The sequence below is a fragment of the Crocodylus siamensis genome, chromosome 2 (assembly GCF_052110815.1).
Source record: "Crocodylus siamensis isolate JL-2025a chromosome 2, ASM5211081v1, whole genome shotgun sequence".
NCBI classification, from domain to species: domain Eukaryota; kingdom Metazoa; phylum Chordata; order Crocodylia; family Crocodylidae; genus Crocodylus; species Crocodylus siamensis.
Window position 1 is genome coordinate 89,692,081 of NC_143396.1, and position 21,756 is coordinate 89,713,836.

The 21,756-nt window shown below is 45.2% G+C and overlaps 1 protein-coding gene across 2 annotated transcripts in view; it reads right to left on the reverse strand.

Annotated features, from left to right (window-relative positions):
- GUCY1A1 (guanylate cyclase 1 soluble subunit alpha 1) overlaps positions 1–21,756 on the reverse strand; it is a 59,920-nt gene that overhangs the window by 14,934 nt on the left and 23,230 nt on the right. For both annotated transcript variants that reach the window (XM_090034720.1, XM_090034719.1), the window contains exons 2-4: positions 8,240–8,659; positions 2,461–2,522; positions 300–358 (exon numbers count right to left, since the gene is read on the reverse strand). In XM_090034720.1, coding sequence (XP_089890846.1) covers positions 300–358; positions 2,461–2,522; positions 8,240–8,494 — 376 coding nt within the window. In that variant the 5' untranslated portion in view covers positions 8,495–8,659. The remainder of the gene's footprint in view (positions 1–299; positions 359–2,460; positions 2,523–8,239; positions 8,660–21,756) is intronic.

Consider the following 21,756-nt stretch of genomic DNA (forward strand, 5'->3'; position numbering starts at 1 on the left):
GAATAGCTTGGCTGCTCTTCGGAAGGCAATACAAAATTGAACAAATCCAGGTTTCGGTTTCAGCTGAAAAATTCTAACCATCTATTATAACCTAATCTGCAGAGGTTGAGGCTGTTACTGCCATCTGCCTTTCAATATTTGCATCACATTCCACAACTCATGCTATTAGCTGTGGAAATCCTCAGTTGTGTCCCCAGTTTGTCAGCCAACATGGCAACCACACATGTAATAATGAAAAACATTGTTTCCTGGTAACAAGATCAGTGGCTAGTTGATATAACTAAACAGTGTTACATTACCTGCTAAATTTGCATGTTCAGTGACTGCTTTTTCAAAATCTTCTCTGTCTCCAAATTTTCTACAAAGATCATACAAATGTAAGTAAAAAATATCTAAAAAAATCAACTGCAAAACATAATGAAGATGACATTGCACTGGAAAAATGCTAGCCAAATGAAATACCATTCCCAAGTTTGTTCTGTAATGATTGGTTTTGTTTATAAATACATTTTTTTTATTAAATCAAATGTGGGCCTTGAAAGGAAATTACCATCCCCTGTACATTTATGATAAATTAAAGCTTTAATGGTCTGAGCTTGGATTAAGTATTAAGGCCAAAGTATTAAGACCTTAATTGATTAAAATTCTCTTTTTTTTTTAGTATTTGTCCTTATAATTGTTATTTTCAACTCTGCAGCATAGTTGTATTTCATAACCTACTATATGATATAATCAGGCTTTTATTGACATCACGCACTTCCCTGAATTAACTTACATTAAAATTAATGTGTGAAAAAGTTTCTTTATTACTGGTATTATCAGGAAGAATTTCATTTATACAAAAGTATTTATTTCATTGGAGTCATCCCAGATTCACATAACATGAAAATTAGACCCATTAAAATACTTTGAAGCAAAGATCAAAATACATTGACCTGAGAGGTAATCAATGAAAGGAATGCTTTCTAGCTTAGGTCAATATTTATCTCTATATATCAATTAATCTTGACTACAATACATACATATTGCTCTATTCTACATATCTTCACTATAAATACTTGGAAATATATTTATATGTTATATAAATAAAACATACATATATGTTATATTTATAAATATGTTATATACCGTAACAACTCAAGTCTCAATATGTCTTCAGTATCACCCTCACTGAAGTGTTTATTAGTTTCCTCTTTCACACCAATATTCAAAAGAAAGCAGAAAAGTAAAGAACCAGAAAATATTCACTGACTATTGCCAATCTGTTCAAGAAACAGCAATTATAACATATTGTCTGGGCCCATCTACACAAGACACTTTATTGCACCGTAGACTAATTACTGCGCAGTAAAGTATCACTGTCTATGCATGTGTGGCATTTACTGTGCAGTTAATGAGTCTACTGTATGGTTGGCTAGTACCTGTAGATACAGGTAGTAGATTAACCATGCAGTAGGTACTGTGCAGTAGCACATTAGCATGCAGTAGCAAATTGCTCCTGATCAGTTCCTTGTCAGTAAATTCCTCCTGTTTCTAGCCCTGTGCCTTGATCTGCCAATGGGGGAAGGGACAGTTGCTGGAGGAGGAGAAACAGCTGCTAGAGGAGGGGGCAATTTCCCAGCCCTGCACCCCAATCTGCCGAATGCGGCACGGGTCTGGGAGGCAGCTGCCGCAGAAGGAGGACAGCTCCCCCCACCTCCCAAAGCCCAGGCCTGACCCTGGTGCTCCCTCCTAGCCTGGGGCTGGCACCAAGGGGAGCCTGGAGCCCGCCCTGGATGCTGTAGGGGGTCAGAGCAGGGAAAGAGTAGCTCTGCACTGAACTGTTCCCATTGGGCAAAAATTTCTTCCCAACAGGCGCATGTGTACACCTGCTTCTAGGGGAAGCTTCCTGTGCAGTAAGTTTGCAGTACATTAATAGCATGTGAAGACGTGACCTCTGTTTGGTTTTTCTTTGGATAAGTCAATGTTTGTAGAGCTTTGAAAAAAATATAACATCCTTTAAGTGCCACATAAGACTAGGTATTGTTGTTGTTACTGTGAACAATCATATTATTGCCAACTTCAATATTATTCTCCCATGCACATATAAAAAACAGATGTTAAGGTCAAACTTTTAAGATATCCACTAATTTGAGGAGGATTATTTTCTGTATTCCTGACCTGAGACACATCTAAAGAACTCTTATTTCATAGGTGATGTGAGTACAGGTAGCTTTCAATGTTTTCAACTAATTAATTAATTAGTCAATCAATCTATTATGCCACTCAGAAGTATTTTTTAAATGAATTGTTGCACAGAGGAATTCAGTAACATGAACAAAAGCACATATTACAAAACTACATTATCGGCATAGTCGAAACTAGCGCTCTAGAGCCCTCATCTGCCCAAACCAGTACCCATTGCTTCTTGCATACATTTACTACATATTTTTTTCTCATAAACAAACCATTTTAACATACCTGTTTTCTTTTATTCTGTGCTTTGCTAATGTTCTCTGAAGTGCAAGATTTAACCGTTCAAACTGGAAATGAAAAAGAAAATTAGTTAATTAAAATGCCAGTTGCTTAAAATGTAATCAAAGTCAATTATTATAAATAAAAGACTTAATTTGCCTTTTAAGAACTAATATCCCTTTCAAAAAGACAGATTAATTAAAAAGCATAATATGTCCAGTTTTAGGGCTTGGCTTAAATTGCTGCCTTGAGCTCTAGTAAATCTCTAATCAAATCCTCTGGATCTATGTGTCATACCATTTTAACATATGGTGATGTGGCTTTATTTCCAGGTGTTAATAAAGAAAACAGTGACAGTAAAATATGCCAATTTCTATGCAACTAAGTCTTACTTTCTATTGCTATAAGGTAGAAATGGGAAAAACTTAACCCTACAGATCAAAACTGCCATAGGAAATATAGCTGTATAGTACAAGAATATGTTTTCATGTTTCAGTTAACCTTCACCTAAAAACTAACTGCACTTCATAATATCTCTCTCAATGAAACACAATGAAAAGTATTCTTCCTAAGCAATGGTATTTCTAGGGGCATTAAAGGCCAGCTTCTATTCTATCTATTATGCATGTAAGGGAATTTGGGTGTTTAGATGTAATTCGATACTACCCTGCATGAACCCCAGACAAACAATTAGTGCAAAAGATGAGTGGGTTCTCCTCCTGGTTTGCTGATTTGTTTTTGTAACTCAGTCTTCAGGGTAAAATGGTGTTATGTTGCAAAAGTAGATGTGGGAATAGATTTTCAGAGACTTGAGCAGAGTGTGTGTGGGGGGGAAATCACTTTTTTGAGTTTAAATCCGCTTAAGTACCTAACACATGGATTAGAATCTGGCCCTAAATGCTTCAATATTTTCAGGAGTTTTAGGAAAGCCTCAATGAACGGAGGTCAAGATGAGAAGTGCAAATATAACAAAATATGTTTTCAAATGTAACAAATGCCATAGACATGGTTTGGTGCCACAAATAATGTCTTAAGAATGTTTTTGTGAAACCAACTTGAGCCATACATGAAGAAAAGGAAGAGTTTTAAATACAAGAATTACCAAATGACTGCAAATTCTAGCCTGACTCCACACATTTGAAAAAAATAACTTACAATAATAAGAATCAAAGTCTAAAAATAGTCCAAGTAAAAAGTGTTTGATGCAAAGGGCCTATTATGGTGTCCTGAGGATATCCCAACTTGCCTCATACCTACTTCTTGCATGTCTAGTCCGCTGTCCTAATCCATACTCTGGTCTCAAATAGAGGTTAAAGCTCTCTACATCCAAGCTCTGCTAGTTGTTTTGAAGCAGTGAAGCTGCATGGTGCATAGCTCAGTTGTCCATGCCTCCATCCAATTCTATAGCCTCCACAGAAAGGCTATAGAGCCTTTGCAATAACAATGGACCCTCACTTCACAGTCCCTTTTTTGCAGGGTTTCTTGGATCTGGCTTGCCCCATCACTCTCCTTTTCTACTTCCAATACATGGGGCAGGAAGGAAGGATACTGAAAAGAAAGCATCACAATAGGATGGCAGCACAGCTTTGTTTTTCAAACAACTCTTTTATACAATTTTAAATGAACAAGATTTAATTCATACACAGATATAGCCAGGAACAGTAGGACAGCTGTCCCATTCATTGTACAACTCCTGAAAACTCATTTTTTATCTGTAACTTCCTCCCAACAAACAAGCAAATGCACAAACAAAATAGCCATGTGTATTTTTGCACCCTTGGTCTGATGAAAAGTTAAAGTTTATTGTACCCTTGTTTTCTATATAAAACTAGAAGCTTCAGGCACTGATCACAGACACCGATATGGCCCTTTGTTTTGAAGTTTTCATTTGAGAGAAAGGTAACATAAATCACTGCTGGTAAGCAGGGCAGCACAACGTACTCTTGGCAATAAGAAATATGCTTTTGAACAAACTCAAGCCATGTCGAAAGGAGGGAGATGAGACAATTGCCAAATTCCGATTCTGCAGCGGACTGTATGAAGAATTACTGCTACACCTGAACAGCATGCCATTGACTCTAGTGACTTGGAATTCCTGAGATGTTAACCTTGGCCTCTCTTCTCTTCTGGCATGTGTGGCTGCACCTTATACAAGGGTATTTTACATGAAATCAAATCCTGGCCTATGGTCTTTCTCAGTGAAAGATTTCATAGACTTTCACAGGCTTTCATAGACATTAGGGCTGGAAGGGACCTCAGAAGATCATCGAGTCCCGCCCCCTGCCCAAAGGGCAGGAAGTCAGCTGAGGTCATAGGATCCCAGCAAGATAAGCATCCAATTTGCTCTTGAAGGTGTTCATTGTAGGTGCTTGAACCACCTCCAATGGCAGGCTGTCCCAGACCTTGGGGGCTTGGACAGTAAAGAAATTCATTCTTATGTCCAGCCTGAAACGGTCTTGTAGTAGTTTATGACCGTTCGACCTCGTCATCCCTTGGGGCGCTCTGGTGAACAAACATTCTCCCAAATACAGGAGAGCACCCCTAATAAACTTGTAGGTGGCCATTAGATCACCCCTGAGCCTGTGCTTTTCCAGGCTAAACAGCCCCATAGCTCTCAGCTTGTCGTTATAAGGTCTGTTTTCCTGATCTCTGATCATGCGTGTGGCTCTTCTCTGGACTCTCTCAAGCTTCACATCTTTTTTGAATTGTGGAGCCCAAAACTGGACGCAGTACTCCAACTGCAGCCTCACCAAGGGCAAGTACAAGGGGAGAATGAGGTCCTGGGATTTGCTTGAGAAGCATCTATGGATGCAAGCCAGCATTTTGGTCGCTTTACTAGCTGCAGCATCGCATTGGAGGTTCATGTTCATCTTGTGGTCAATGATGACCCCCAAGTCTCTTTCTTCTGTAGTGCTAGCCAGCGTAGCACTGCTGAGCCTATAAGGATGCTGCAGGTTTTTCTTCCCAAGGTGGAGAACCTTGCATTTTTCGGTGTTAAACACCATCAGGTTCTTGTCCGCCCATTTGCTGAGCTTGTCCAGGTCAGCCTGGATCACCCGCCTGTCTTCTGGTTTGGATGCTTTGCCCCAAAGTTTGGTGTCATTGGCAAACTTGGCCAGTCCGCTCCTGACTCCAATGTCCACATCATTAATGAAGATGTTGAACAATATGGGTCCAAGGACGGAGCCTTGGGGGACCCCACTGGTCACAAGGCACCATGATGAGTGACTTCCATCAATTACTACTCTCTGGGTCTGACCACGGAGCCAATTTCCCAGCCAGTGGATTGTGGTGGACGCAAGGCCCCAATTGGCCAGTTGCACTAAGAGGTGATCATGGGATACCAGATCGAAGGCTTTTCTGAAGTCAAGATATATGAAATCAATCTCTTCTCCCTTGTCCAGGTGATAGGTCACCTGGTCATAAAAGGAAATGAGATTGGTCAAGCGAGACCTACCCGCAACAAACCCATGCTGGCTATCCCTTAGGATGTTGGTGTCAGCCAGTCCATTAAGGATGGCCTCTTTAATAAACTTTTCTAAGATCTTGCCCGGGATAGACATCAGGCTGATGGGCCTATAGTTAGCTGGATCCACTTTCCTCCCTTTCTTGAAGATAGGCACCACATTGGCCTTCTTCCAGTCTTCGGGCACTACACCAGAACACCAGGAGTTTTCAAAGATCTGTGCTAGAGGCTGGGCTATGATGCTCGCCAGCTCCTTGAGTACCCTGGGGTGCAGATTGTCAGGGCCAGCTGACTTGAATGTATCCAGCTTCTCAAGGTGTTCTTTTACAAGGTCAGCATTAATGGAGGGCAGGGGATCTCCCTCACCCGGACCTCCCTGTCCCGTAGCAGGCATGGGCGTCCCATGGGACTGATGAAAGACCGACGCAAAGTACCCATTTAATAGGTTGGCTTTTTCCTGGGCGTCAGTTGTCAGTTGCCCCATCTTGTTCAGCAGGGGTCCAATGTTGCCCTTGCTTTTCCTCCGGCTCCCCACATATCTGAAAAAGGACTTTTTATTGTCCTTGATACTCGAAGCTAGTTGATGTTCAGCTGCAACCTTGGCTTTCCTGGTTTGCTCCCTGCAGGACCAGAGCAGTGCAGAATAATCCTCCTTAGAGGTGAATCCCATCCTCTATCCTTTGTAGGCCTTGCATGTGTTACAACACTTTTCTATATAAGAAGAAATCTATTTTGTTAAAAAAGGGGGAAAACATATCAAGAAGAAAATAAAAATAGATGAGAAAGAAGTACTTGGGTGAAAGAGAATATCTTAATTCTAGAATCAACTGAAGAAGGCACTTTGCCAAAGCATTCATCTACAGAATTTAATTTCCCCTTTATCTATAACTGAGTGTGTTTAAATGATGGATGTCTTCTATGTAAATGCAGCAGGCTGAGGTAAAAAGTCTATTAAATATAAACAGTGGAAAAATATAACTAGGAGGCAAGAAATGGAAGACCTGTGAAAACTGACCTGGAAGTACATTTAGGAAAAATTCCAGAATGTTTGGCAATATATTCCATACCTGTTTGAGATGCTAGGCACGTTAACAAATGAAAACTTCCATTTTTCTTCTTAGATGTTATGACAACCATCTTTACCACTGAGACCAGCAATTCCATTCTCTGCAAGGTCGCAGACTATATTGTACTCGCAACATCACATGTACCATGGAACTGAGCCAACATTAGTCTCTTGAAGGTCAAGCAGGTGAATTTAAAAAATGATGCAGTTTTGCCTGGCTCCTTTTCTTCAGTCAGGCCCTCAGAACTTAAATCTAATCTACCAAACTACCATTGACACCAATGGAGGCTGCCAGTTTGAATCCTTCACTATTTGCACAATTTCTATGATTTTTGTACCTGGGGGGGGGGAAAAAATCAAGTGTCCTACCAGTTGTTTTTTAAACTGAGATTGAGCCTTTCCAGTGTGGAATTTGAGTGCTCATCTAGTTTTAGTCAGATATATGAAATCCTTATTTTGAACTGTCACAGGCCTTTTAAGTTTTGCCTGTGGAAATATGTCTTAAACATCTTTAAAATCATTATTATATTTGTAGTCCTTATTCAACACAAAAGATGTGTTTAGTGCCATAAAAAATCACAGGATAAGAAATAGTTTCAGCTTCAGTCAGACCAAGTGTCACACTTGGCAAACCTCACTGACCCAAATGGGCCTGTTTTCAATATTGCATTCCTTGCTCACCTGGGTAGCGTTGCTGACTTTAGAAGAACTACTTAAGAAGGAGTAAGGGTTGCAAGCCCTAAATCAAACACTGACAATACAATTTTAAAAAGTAATATCCCAAAAGAAACTTAGTATAGAAGCTGGACGGAAGAGCTATTGAAGATTTTTACCTATAAGGCTTTATTGACCTGTTTGTTGTGTGTTATGTAAAAGCATGTCGAGAAGGAGTAAAGATTTAAAATTTAAGAAGTGATTAAAATGAAGAGAAGGTAGCTGTTCTAATGTAAATACAGAAAGGTAGCTTTTGAAAAGTACTGGCCAAAATAGAAGAAGGGATGGAAGAGTGGTAGAAGGATGCAAAATGGAAGTGTGGGAGAAAGAACAAATGAGAGCAGAAATGTAGGCAAAGACAAAGCTATTCAAAGCCTTAAAGAAAGAACAAGAAGCTTGAACTCAACACAAAGGCAGTCTAAAGGCTTGTTTAAAATGCATTTTATATTAATGTATTTCTCTATAAATCTAAATAATAATAATTATAATAATAACAGGCTACATAAAATATTTCTTTTCAATATCCTGAAATCATTTACCTCAGGAAATAGCAGTTTGCAGATGCTCTCAGCTAATGTGTGTAGATACACTCTGTTCCTGCTAGTTTTCCTTTGGGGTGGGTTTCCATGAGCATCTTTTTCATGGACTTCTTTGCAAATGGGCAGAGCTGCTCTAGAACTGTTTGACTCTTCTGCACTTTCCTCCTCATTTTCATCAGAAACGTGACTTTGGGTCAGTAACGAGAAAGGACACTCCCCAGTGATCTTCAAGTCTTTCAGTTTGGTGCAAAACATACTGTATGGAGTTTCTCTGCTTATTAGGAATACTTTGTTTTGCGCTCAACACTCCTCTTCTATTGACTAACAGCAGAAGAAGCCAGAACAGTAGGTGGAAGCAATTACTGTAGAAGCTTATTTGTAGTCATAAATCACTGAAGGGACAGATGTAGCTTCATATTCCTAGAAAACAAGAGGAAAGTGGGGGGAAATTATTCTATATACTTTCATTTAATTTGGCTTAAATGTCAGCCTTGCCACAACATCCTAAAATATTATTTCCTTCAGCATAACTTTAAGCACAAGAAAACTTCCATTAACTTCAACGGCACATGGAATTCAAGTTACATAGATGATTAAAGCTAACTACAGCCATTCAAAAAGCACCTGGCGGAAGTGCTCTATCACATTTTACTTAAAGTGCTATATGTTAGAGTGGGAATGAACTGAACAGATATTTACCATTCAGTGGTGGGGGCTTGGTGCCTGCTTGTACTGGCCAAGGCCAACAGGTGAAGGGTGGCCACTCTCCCAAGCCTAAGTCCCCAGCCAGCTAGTGACTGTCATCAGCAGCTACATGGAGAGCGGGGGGAGGACACAGAACCTCTCTGCCATGAGCCGCCGCCCCCCCAGCCCCAGATTGCTGGCTGGGATCTTAGGGGAAAGAGGGGGGCAGATCTGCACAGCTGTGGAGCTGCCTGGTCCAGCTTTTCTCTGTGCCAGGAATTGGGGCCGGGGTGGGGGGTGGGAGAGAAAGCCCCCCTATCATGTGGACCTGACGCTGTGTCCCCCCAAGACCCCAGCCAGCAAGCTGTGGCAGAGGGGAGTTTGTGACAGAGGGGGCTCCTTTCCCCCTGTCCCCTGCCCCAGTTCCCAGTGTAGCAAAAAGCCAGCCAGGCAGCTCCATGCAGCAGCTTCTGGCTGCAGCTGTCAACAGGCTGAGGGGGGGGAAATGAGCCTGCCTGCTACAAGGATACAGCCCCCTTCCCCCGCCCTCCCCTCGAGTGACCCCAGCCAGCAAGCTGTGGGGCTACTTTCCCTGCCCCACCCAAGCCTCCTGACAATGACAGCCAGAAGCTGGGGACTGGGGCCAGGGGTGAGGGGGAAACAAAGCCTTTCTGCCATATGGACCAGCTTGACTGCCACAAAGACCCACGTCCGCAAGCTTATGGGGGGATCTCCAGGTTTCCCTTTCCCTCCCACCGCCACAGTACAGAGTGGAAATAGAGCCTTTTCTGTCTCCTCTCTGTGACAGCTCAGTGGCAGAGCTGGGCCATTTTTCATCTACTCTGGGTGAGCACCAGCAGAGGTGATCAAGCCACACAACGAAGGGCCCTGGGATGGTGACAGAATGTGACCTTCATTGAAGTACGATAGATGTAGTACAGATCTTCAAAAAAGTGCTCTAACCTAAAGTGCTTTAGTCTAATACCACATCCACCAAGAGTTAAATTATAGAGGGATCCACCATTTTTAAGTGCTTTATGTGCTGTGAAGTCCATTCTGTTACAGCTTTAAAGCGCGTTTTGCATGCTTAACGCACATTGTGACCTCTATACCTAGCCTAAGTGCTTAGCTGGATCAGGGCCCTAGTGCTTAAAGCACAAATATATTTTATCCAAACTGTATCTGTGATCATCTTGATAGATGAGGCTTCAGCTGGAGAAAAAACGAGAGACACTGATAATTCTAGCCAGAAAACATTTTTCTTTCTTAAGAAATAATTTTAAAACTACCCAATACAATAAGATTTATTTTTACTGTTATTCAAATTTATACCTCAGACTTCTTAATGTTCGCAACATCACTTTCATAGTATATGCAAGTTAGATTGAATTAGATGTGCTTACATTTCTGTAGTAGAATATTATGGATTCCAAAGGCCAATGCCTCTACCCTGACTTTCATAGATTTCATAGACATTAGGGCTGGAAGGGACCTCATAAGATCATCGGGTCCAGCCCCCTGCCCAAGGGGCAGGAAGTCAGCTAGGGTCAAAGGATCCCAGCAAGATAAATGTCCAAATGTTTCTTGAAAGTGTCCTAGAGTAGGTGCTTGCACCACCTCTGGGGGGAGTTTGTTCCAGGCCTTGGGGGCTCGGACAGTAAAGAAGTTTTTCCTTATGTCCAGCCTAAAATGGTCTTGCAGGAGTTTGTGACTGTTGGACCTTGTCATCCCCTGGGGTGCTCTGGTGAACAGGTGTTCCCCCAGATCCTGATGCACACCCCTTATGTACTTATAGGCTGCCACCAAGTCACCCCTGAGCCTGTGCTTCTCCAGGCTGAAGAGTCCCATGGCTTGCAGCCTCTCTTCATAAGGCCTGTTCTCTTGCCCTCTGATCATGTGCGTGGCTCTCCTCTGGACTCTTTCAAGCTTCTCCATGTCCTTCCTAAATTGTGGAGCCCAGAATTGGATGCAGTACTCCAGCTGTGGCCTCACCAAGGCTGAGTACAGTGGGAGGATGACATCCTGGGTCTTGCTCAAGATGCATTGGTAGATGCAAGCCAGAGTTTTGTTTGCTTTGCCAACTGTGGTATTGCATTGGTGGCTCATATTCATCTTGTGGTCAATCATGACCCCAAGTCTCTTTTGGTCATGGTGCTAGCAAGTGTAGCATTGCCAGCCTATAAGTGTGATGTGGGTTTTTATTCCCATGAGGTGGAGCACCTTGCATTTCTCTGTATTGAATGCCATCAGGTTTTCATCCACCCACCTTGCAAGCCTATCAAGGTTGGCCTGGATCACCAGCCTATCCTCAAGTGTGGACACTCTTCCCCAAAGTTTGGTGTTGTCAGTGAACTTGGCCAGTCCACTTTTGACACCAGTGTCCAGATCATTTATGAAGACATTAAAGAGTACAGGTCTGAGAATGGAGCCTTGGGGGACACCACTAGTCACTGAGTGCCATGTTGATTCAGTTCTGTCAACTACCACTCTCTGGGTCTGACCTCGGAGCCAGTTCCCCAGCCATCAGACTGTGGAGTAGTCGAGGCTGCAGTTGCCCAATTTTTCCATGAGGACATCATGGGACACCAGGTCAAAGGCTTTTTTAAAGTCCAAATATATGACATCAACCTCTTCCCTTTTGTCCAGGTGATACATCACCTGGTCATAGAAGGAAATGAGATTGGTCAAGCAAGACCTACCCACAACAAACCCGTGTTGGCTATCCCTCAGAATGTTGCCTTCTGTTAGCCTGTCAAGAATGGTTTCTTTGATATTTTTTTCCAAAATCTTCCCAGGGATTGAGGTCAAACTGATTGGCCTGTAGTTTCCTGGGTCTTCTTTCCTCTCCATTTCTTGAAGATGGGCACCACATTGGCCCTCTTCCAATCTTCAGGTACTTGCCCAAGTGCCACAAGTTTTCAAATATCCTTGCCATGGCTGCATCCTATGATGTCTGCCAGTTCCTTTAGCACTCTTGGGTGCAACCTATTTGGACCAGCTGATTTATGGGGTCCAGCCTCTCAAGATGCTCCCTCACAAGATCCACCAATGGTGGGCATATATTCATCTTCATCCCAGTCATCCTGCATCATGTTAGGCAGGGTGGTCCCTTTGGGCTGGTGAAAAACGAATGCAAAGTAATCATTAAACAGATTGGCTTTTTCCTGGGTGTCTGTAGTCAGCTGCCCCAGCTGGTTTACCAGGGGTCCAATGTTGCCCTTGTTTTTCTCCCCACATATCTGAAAAAGGACTTTTTTTTTGTCCTTGACTCATATAGCCAGATGGAGTTCAGTTGCATCCCTAGCTTTTCTAGTTCGCTCCCTGCATGTGCGGACCAGTGCAGCATACTCCTTCTCAAGAACAAGCCTCCTCAGTTAATGGAAGTCCGCTTTCCTAAAGTCAAGATCTACTGCATTGCTGGCTGACTTGCCAGCTTTGTGATGGATAGTGAAAGTGTTCAACTCGTGGTCACTCTCACACAGCTTCCTTTAGATTCTTAGGTTGCTGATTAGTTCACCCCCTTTGGCCAGTACCAGGTCCAGCAGCACCTTGCCTCTTGTTGGCCCATAAACTTCTTGAGACAGGTAGAGCTCATGCATGCATGTAAGGAAGCTTTGTGACCAATTGGATTTGGCTGAGTGCTCATCCCATGAGGTGTACGGGTAGTTAAAGTCTCTCATGATACCCATGCACCAAGAGCATGCAGCCTTGGCCAGTTTCCTGGCAAATTCTTGGTCAAGCACTTGTTTCTGGTCTGGAGGTCTGTAGTAGACTCCTACCATTGTATCCCCTTCACTACATCCCCCTTGTATTCTAACTCAAAGGGTCTCCAATCCTTGATGTGCCAATCTCAGCTTGTAGGGACATGTAGCTATCCTTCACATAGAGAACTACACCCTACCCCTTTTTTCGGCACAATCTTTCATGTATGGGGTATAGCCTTTTATACTAGTAGTCCAGTCATAGGAGGAGTTCCACTAGGTGCCCATAATCCCTATGAAATCATAGTCATTTCTGTTTAGCAGAAGGATCAGTTCCTCCTGTTTATTCCACAAACTCCTAGCATTAGTGTACAGGCATGTAAGTGTGTCATTGGAGGCCCTAAGCTTCCTTGTACTCATGGAGAAGCTCTGTTCCTGGACCTGGGTAGAAGTAGGTTCCCTTGAGCATCCTAACCTGCTGGTTTTGCAGTTGATGCTTGGTGAGCTTGCTCCGATGGTTGTCTGCCCATCCCCCAGTGAGCTTAGTTTAAAGCCGGATCAAGCAAGTCAGCCATTCTGGCTGAAAAGAGCTTCTTCCCCAGTAGAGTGAGGTGAAAGCTGTCTCTTCTGAACACACCACTGCCTCTCTCTGAACAGCAGACTGTGGTCGTAGAAGCCGAAGCCTTCATGGTGGCAGCAGTGCTAGTCTTCCATTTACTGCCTTGATTCATCCCTCCCTCCTGTGCCTGTGACCCATAACCAGAAGGATCGAGGAAAAAACCACCTGAGCCCCCAACACCCTGAGCCCCACTCCCAGAGCCCTGTAGCCACTCGTGAAAATTCTTCCAAACAAAGTGAATTTCCAATTCTGTTCTACTTTTTAAAAAACATTACTGATAGTTATGTCCATTTAAGAAGTATCCCTTTACTCCATGGGCCTTTCATGGAGTAGCATCAAATTCTTTAAAAAAGGAAGAGGAAAAAGATCCTTTCAGCAGTCGAGTGGATTTCACTGTGAATATGAATAAATTGCTAAGAAAAGTATATGCAGTATTTAATAATGTGCATGCCACATTCCCAAATGGGTGTTTTAAGGTGTCAATGAACTTTGAGCACATGGCCAGGTGTTTTGCTGAACTGGGGCCTAGGTTTTCTAAGAATAATCTTAAATCTATTAACACATTATAGAATCATAGGCACATCCCCATGAGCAGGGGTGTACAGTTGCCATGGGGAAAAAAAAAAAAAAAAGCAGTGGCACAAATTTATGGCTCCGCTTTTTTGCCCAGGCACACACCTCAGCACCTGGGGTTAGCTTGTGGAGAAATGCTCTGGGTGGGAAAGGGAAGGTTGAGGCCAGCATCTGGGCTGGCCCTAGTGGCTTTACCTGGTGTGCTGAGGCCTCTTGGGGTTCCAGTGGCAGTGATCCAAGAGTTAGCAGACTGGCCAACAGCTCAAGTGTGGCTCTGGCCAGCCAGGCTCTGTTTTTTGGTGGCACATGCTGCTGCCATGTGCACTGCCTCACTTTTTTTGTCATGGGTTTTTCTGACACTGGGAACTCCCAAAAAAACCTACCGTACAACAAATTAGCAGTGTGGCAGTGTGACAGGGTTGCCATTTTCAGAGCCTCTCCAGACACGCAGCTCCACCCCCCTGTAATGGGCCGACCGCCCGCCTACTCTTGTCTGCCACACTTTGATCTTATTTATAAACGATGGATAATTGGAATTAGCAGGAAGCTGCCCATTCATGTGCGCCCCGATGACAGGGGGCACTGTCTGCGGCTCCTTTTCCTCCCCTACACCACAGCCCAAGCCTCGCCGATGGTGCTGGTGTAATCTGCCACGGCCCGTTGAATGCCTTCGGGGCCCCTTACCACCTCTTCTCCCTTTCGGGGCTCCTCATCGCCCTTCCTCACCTTGAGCTCCTCACTACCCCCCTAACTCCGGGGCTCCTTGCTGCCCCCTGGCTCCAGGGCTCCTTGTCCTCTCTGGGGCCTCTCGCCCCCTCTGGGCTTCCCGCCCTCTCTGGGCCTGTACCGTGCTTCCCGCACTTCTCGCCCCCTCCGAGGGCGATGTCGTGCTTCTCGCGTTTGTGCCACGCTTCCCACGTTCCCTCGCCCTCTTGGGGCCTATGCCGCACCTCTCGCCCTCTCGGGGCCTATGCCGCGCTTCCCACACTGCGCCGCGCCTCTCGGGCTCAGGGCTCAGGTGGCCCGTAGCCATGCCTGGCCCTCTGACCCTTCCTCCACGTCATGCGCCTTACTGGGCAACTGCCTTTGCGGGCTGGGGTCCCAACCCCACATGCCAATCGCTTCTCTGGTGCTCTCTCGCCATGCCCACTGTGGCACAAAACGCCGTGCCACCCTGACACCATTCGCTGTGCCCCTAATGGGCACCAGGAACCCCCAAACTACTGGGGAGCCCCTGTGAGGCCTCCTCACTCCCCTACAGCCTCACCTGGTCCTCCGGTATAACCATAACTAAACCATGAGCCAAACGGCTATAACACAAACACCAGAAGCCTCCTGCCTTGTAACCCAAAGTCCGCACTCACTCAGCTCTTCACCAGACACCCTCTCATCATGCATCCAGTCAGGGCAGCCAGGTTGTAACCCTGGACTCTGTCTGATCAGCTCTCCCACCCTGCTCCTGCTCCTGCTCCTGCTCCTGCTCCTGCTCCTGCTCCTGCTCCTGCTCCTGCTCCTGCTCCTGCTCCTGCTCCTGCTCCTGCTCCTGCTCCTGCTCCTGCTCCTGCTCCTGCTCCTGCTCCTGCTCCTGCCAGGAGGGAACTAGCTCTGGCCTTGGCCTTCTCTGTTTATAAAGGCCGGGCCCTGCCCCCTGGTGGTCAGCTGACCCACTCTGTTACCATGGTTAACTCTCACCTGCTGCCCTGCTGAGTAGCAGCTTAGCCCATTCACTACCATTCAGTAGCAGGCACCCTAGTGCCCTGCTACAGGCAAATACCTACATGTGCAGCACATGAGATTTACAGCACAAACAGGTCTGTGGCCCCACAAACTGCATGTGTACACTCACCTGGATGTGCCCATAGGGTTGGATATATCCTTAAGGTTCATCTGGTCCCATTCTCTGCACAGATGAAAGATATCTTATTCCTAAACCACGTCAGGTAGATGCCTATCCAGCCTCTTGAAAACATGCAATGAAGGAAATTCCATAGCTTCGCTAGGTAGCTTATTCCATTATCCTACTGTTCTAACATTAAGAAAAGGGTTTTTTCCCCCACCATTTTATGTAAAACTTCTTTGCTGCAATTTAAAACTGTTTATTTATGTCCTATCCTGTCTGTGTCAAAGGAAAAGAGTTGTTCTAGCTCTTCTTTATGACAGCTTTTCAGATATTTGAAAACTGTTATCATGGTCTCCCTTAATCTCCTTTTCTCCAGACTAAACATACCTCATTCTCTCAACCTTTCCTCATACAGCTTGCTTTTCAAGCCCTTTCTCTGTATTTTTCTCAAATGCAGTGGAACTGAACTGATCAGTTCTGAGTCAAGTGGCACAACCACCTCCCTAGCCCAAATTTGCTTTAGCCTTGTTTGCTCATCGGATTCACAAGACTCCCCAGATATTTCTCAACCGTGTCATTTCCTAGCCACTCATTCCCTGTTTTATACTTGTCTTTTTTTTTCCTTTAGGGGTAGCATCTTATGCTTGTTTTTATTGAATTTCTTTTTGTTGCTAAAAACCTAGTTCTCCAATTTATCAAGATCATTTTGAATTCTATCCTGTGATGGTGTGGACTAGCCTGCCTCTGGTGAGGAAGGGGATTAAAAGAGGCCCTGGGCTATGTTGGCCCCACTTCAGCATGCTTGCAGCTAGTGGCGTGCAAAGCTTTGGTAGCCAATTTAATTTGGAGAAGATTTGGCCAAATTCAGAGGTTGAATCACCAAATCCAAATTCAATCAGGAGAAAAATAAAACTTCCAAATTGATCTGGAGCCTCCATATCAATGAAAAAAAGATTCAGCTATTCAGAAAGCAGTCTTGCAGGGGAACAGAAACTGAGAAGAGGGAGGGAGAGCAGGTGGGAAAGACTGACATCTGTAGCTGGCCAGTGACTATGATCTTTCCCTGATCTTTCCCCTTCCAATCACAGTGCTCTGGGGGAGGGACATAGAAACAGCATATAAGCCTCTGTCTGCAGCCTTTCTGGCCCTTTTGCGAGCTCTTTCTGCCTGAGCAACAGCATCTGAAAGGTACTACTTAACTGGCTTGTCTTCCTAGTCAGTCTCCTGCTAGTCTCCCTTCTTGGAAAGGATTGTATACAGGTTACTAATTACCCTTGCCTAGAATCCCTCTACTTATCCAATCCATTTCTTTCAACATATTCTTCCCCTTTGTTCTTGTTATTCTTTTCCCCACACTTTTTAAAAAGAAAGCTGTGTTTTCCCTGGCACTGTGATCCATCACTGTGCAGGAAAGCATATACATTACACACACATAGTAAACAGAGAGAAGAAGAGATATTAGTTACACACAAAGAGTAAACAGAGAAGAGATATTAGCTACATACACATATAGTAAGCCAAGAGAAGAAGAGATATTATAGTTACACACACACACATTTTCCAGCACAGCAAAGATTATGAAATGTGCTGGAAAGGCAGATGCCAGGTTTTCTGGTAGGGGAGGGAGAGGGACTAGATGGAGTAGGGGAGAAATACAAGTCCCCCCCAACCTCCCAAACACAGACACATCCTCTTTCCTGCTGCCAGTTTCCCTGGACCTGCACCACATCCCCTAACACCAGAAATAGCCACCAGCACCAGCATGACAGTCTCCTCCACCCCAATTTCATCTCCCAGCATGAGCTCTGCAGTTCCAGAGGAGGAGCTGGATCTGGAAGCAGGCGACCTGAGTGCCCTAGCAAAAGAAATTCTGGGGAACGAAATGGAATCTGAGTTTGTGCTCCCCACCCCTCCAAGCTCCCCTAGAGCCAGGTCTACATCTCCAGAAGGCAGCTTAGAGGAGACTGTGGGGGCAGGTGGCTCAGTTTCTCCTGTTGTTATGCCTCTGCCTGCTGAGGAGGGAGATAAGGCAGGATCCCCATCCTCAACACAGAAGCGGAGGGGTAGTGTAGTGTGGGAACATTTTGAGGTGGCAGATGATCCCAAGTATGTTATCTGCTAGCACTGCTGAAAGTGGATCATCTAGGGCAAGGAGGTGAAACATTTCACCACCACAGCAATCCTGCTGCATCTCAGGAGGCAGCACCCCTTTGCCCTTGCTTCTCCTCAGCCTGGTACCAGTGGGAGCGTGCCCAAAGGGAAGTCCCCCTCTCACTCCAAAGCCCCTGTCCCCATAAAACAGAGTCAGGCCACCCTGGAGCGGTGGGGGGAAAGCCAAAGACAAAGGGGCGGGAGCACATTGCAAGGGCAAGCGAGATCACCCAGAGCACTGGGGAGATGCTTCCTCTGGATGGCCAGCCCTTCTCCATTGTTGAGCAGCCAGCGTACAAGTAGCTCACTGCGCTCATGGCCCATACTACTAAGTGCCCACACACACCTCCTTTAGCAGAACAGTGGTACCCTCCCCGTATAAGGCATGCAGGGAGTACTTGAGGGTGGAGCTGCACAAGGCAAGTCCATAAGTATCTCTGCACTTCACCTTGGACATCTGGAGCAGCCAGGGTGGACAGTATGCCTACCTCTCCCTCACAGGGCACTGGTGCAATCAGTCAGGGCATCAGTGGGCTCTCTGTCAAGCAGAGGTGATGGATGAGTCCCACATGGCAAGGGAGATCATGGTGGCCATGAACTACATAGCACAGGGGTGGCTCATTGGGCAGGGTGAGCTCACCCCTGGGTTCATGGTCACCAGCAACGGGGCTAATATGGTCAAGGCAGTGCAAGATGCCAACTTTGTTGGCATCCACTGTGTGGAACACAAGTTCCACCTCATAGTCAGGGACGCCTTGGAGGAGGACAGGGCTGCTGGTGATGGCACCGTGACACCCCCCAACTCATTTAAAAATGGAGGAAGGTGGTGGGCTACTTCCACCACAGCATCAAAGGGAGCAAGATGCTGTGGGACAAACAGGCAGAGCTGAGCATCCTGGAGCACAAAATCATGCAGGATGTGGAGGCTCAGTGAAACTCCGCATACCTGATGCTGGAAAGGCTGGTGGAGCAAGAGAAGGTTATCCATGAGATGGCCTTGCTCAGGGAGAAAGGGATCAGCGGCCCCCTTAACAGAGCCGAATGGGATACCATCTCCCAGATCTTAGTGGTCCTCGAGCCCTTTCTTGAGGCCACTGAGACCCTCAGCACTGGTGATGCCCTCTTTGGCCAGGTGATTCCCATAGTCAAGAAGCTTGAGAACCAAACAGAGAAGTTCCAGGGGATCAATGTTCCTGGCTGCTAAGCCGCTTTCACCAGAGATGCAGGCACTGTTGAAGCGGCTGAAGGAGGACATCAAAAAACCGCTGGATCTGTTGCAGTCTGGTACAGTCCACATGCTGGTGGGCATGTGCAACCCGAGGGTGAAGGGGAGCATATGCAGCACGAAAACTCTCGATCACTAGCCGGAGATGCTGGTGAACAGAGCCAGGGAGGGAGAAGGGCAGAGGCGAGGGGACGTGGAAGAGGGGGATCAACTTTCCCATGCCAGGATTCCAAGCACCAGTCAGTCTCCTCCATGCCAGCCACTGCCAATGTGGGCCAAGGGCATGGCTTCAATGTTGGGGTCCAGAGGCACCAGACCCCAGCCTCAGGCAGGTAGTGCCAAGGCTTTGGTGGCTACCAATCTCACCGAGGATGTGGAGCTGCTGTACTGCCACCCCTTGGCCTATTGGGTAACCCACAGCTAGATGTGGCAGGATCAGGCCACAGTTGCCCATGAGCACTTGTCCTGTCCACCAACCAGTGCTCCAAGCGAGAGGGTGTTCATCACTGCTGGGGATCTAGTGACACCCCACCACACCTCCTTGGAACCTGGTTTGGTAGAACAGCTGGTGTTTCTGAAGGTGAACCTTCCGCTGCTGGGTTTCCCCAAGCTCCACCTGCAGATTGAGTGAGTGTCACCCTCCTTATTCCATCCACACCTATTTTTTTTTAAACCATTTAATGCCCCGCTCTCAGAACTGGAGGCGGCACTCACTGTATCACCAGTCAGCAGGGAAGAACATCTCCCTGCTGAGCTCCCGTGCCAGGATGAACTTGGAGGTATGAGCTGGGGCTATGGGGAAGGAGGAGGCCCCAGGTCCTAGGCATGACCTAAAACTGTACCCTGCCAGGGTTAGGAGACCTGGTGGGACTGCTGGTGGTGTGGCAGCCCCCCAAAAATGCCAGGACTGCAAACCTCCCTGGTGAAAGGTGGGTAGGAGGCACCTTATAAACTCCAGCTACCACACACATGCACAATCCTGGCTAGGGAAAGCCCAGACCTGTAAGATCTTTGAGAGGCCTGAAGATTGCTGGTTCCTGTGGAGTTGTGAGGCCCCAGATGAGCTTTGCTGCCTGGGATACCATCTGCAAGGCTTTGGCCACAGTGTTAGGGGAGATATGGGCCTGCAGAATGGATGCATGTCATCCCTAGACATCAGGGGCCTAAATGGGCAGCCTCCTGCCTGGGAAACATATGAATCAGTTTTCCATCAAGGTGTGGCAGGGGAAAGAGGGGCAGGCAGTTAGCCCAGAAACAGGTGGGCAGGCCAAGATCTCACTCACACTGGGAAGGCCCCCTGCTCTTCCTGGATGGAATGTATAGTGAAGAAACCAGAGGCTGAAAGAAACAAAGCCAGTCAGTGAAAATATAAATTGAGGTGTCAGGGAGTGAGGGACAGGCTGGGGGGCGGTAGGGAGGAGAGAGGAAGGTGGTTTGCAAAGCATCCTGGGATGCTGGGGGACTGTGAATAAACTTTAACTAGGAAGGGATCTGGGACAGAAGTTCCATTAATCAGTTTGAACTAAATCAGTTCAGTCTGATACTATATCCAATCAGGTTTATCTTAAACCAGTTTTGATCATTTTCAAAGTGGTTTATATACACTGAACTTCTGTTCTGTTACAAGTTTAAAACAGTTTCCAATCACTTAAACTGGTTTATGTGTAACTTCTGCCCCTAGCCCTCAAGATACTCACTATTAAGTAGGGGATACAAAGAAGCATGGGAAAAGCAATCTTAAAATAAACAAAACAAAACATTTGTCCTAGGATCAAACTACAAACCACAGATGTATTGATTTTTTGGTTTGTTCCAGATTTACAACATCCGATGCCAAGAAAAATTCTATATAAGTTACAGAAGATACTCACTGTAGTATAACAACTTATAGAAGAGTGCTCAATAGACTTTCTTAAAAATAGTTACAGTATGCTTTCCTCTGTACATGCCTCCATCCCAGCTGGAGTGCCTACTATATGTTTAACTGTATTACCTACTAACCAATACTCTCCTCAATTAATAACTTTCCTATTAAATAAATGAAAGGACAAAGCAGTGAAAATGACCAGACATAAAAGCAAGCCAGTACTAAACCTTCATTCAGAAACAATTGCATGACCACTTGCTAAACAGTATTTAAATACTGCAATTCCATAATTGTACTACAGGAAAGTGGGATAAAAATCATAAGCAAACCTAAAATATTTAAAATGATGTAGAATACACATAATAGTAAAATATAGACAATCATAGCACTTCGTATGCTAAATGGTTTCAAGTTAAGAGTATTTTGTCTTGTCCCGAGCATTTTAAAGAGGCTTCTATTAAAACAAATGTAGGGAGGAAATCCCCCAAATCCACATAAAAAAGTGTTCATATTTTAAGAACTTAAAATAAATGTTTAGTTTTGTTTTATGTCATTCTACATTCATAAAACACATAAAATACATTGTGTGTGTTTCATGTGCACACAATCAAGGAAACTGTTTTCCTTCTGGTATGTTACAGTATGAAATACGTGCAAACTTTACACCACACCCCTTCAAAATATTCATCTGTTTTGGTTGTCACTGAAACGTTAAACATTTGGAGGATGTATTCAAACAAGCACACATGAGTCAGAGCATTAACAAGAGTGGTTTTGGATGGACAACTGCCATTACCTGTGTTAGGCACAGCAGGCATTGAAGAAAGCAATGTCCCCTGTGATCTTAGATGCGTCCA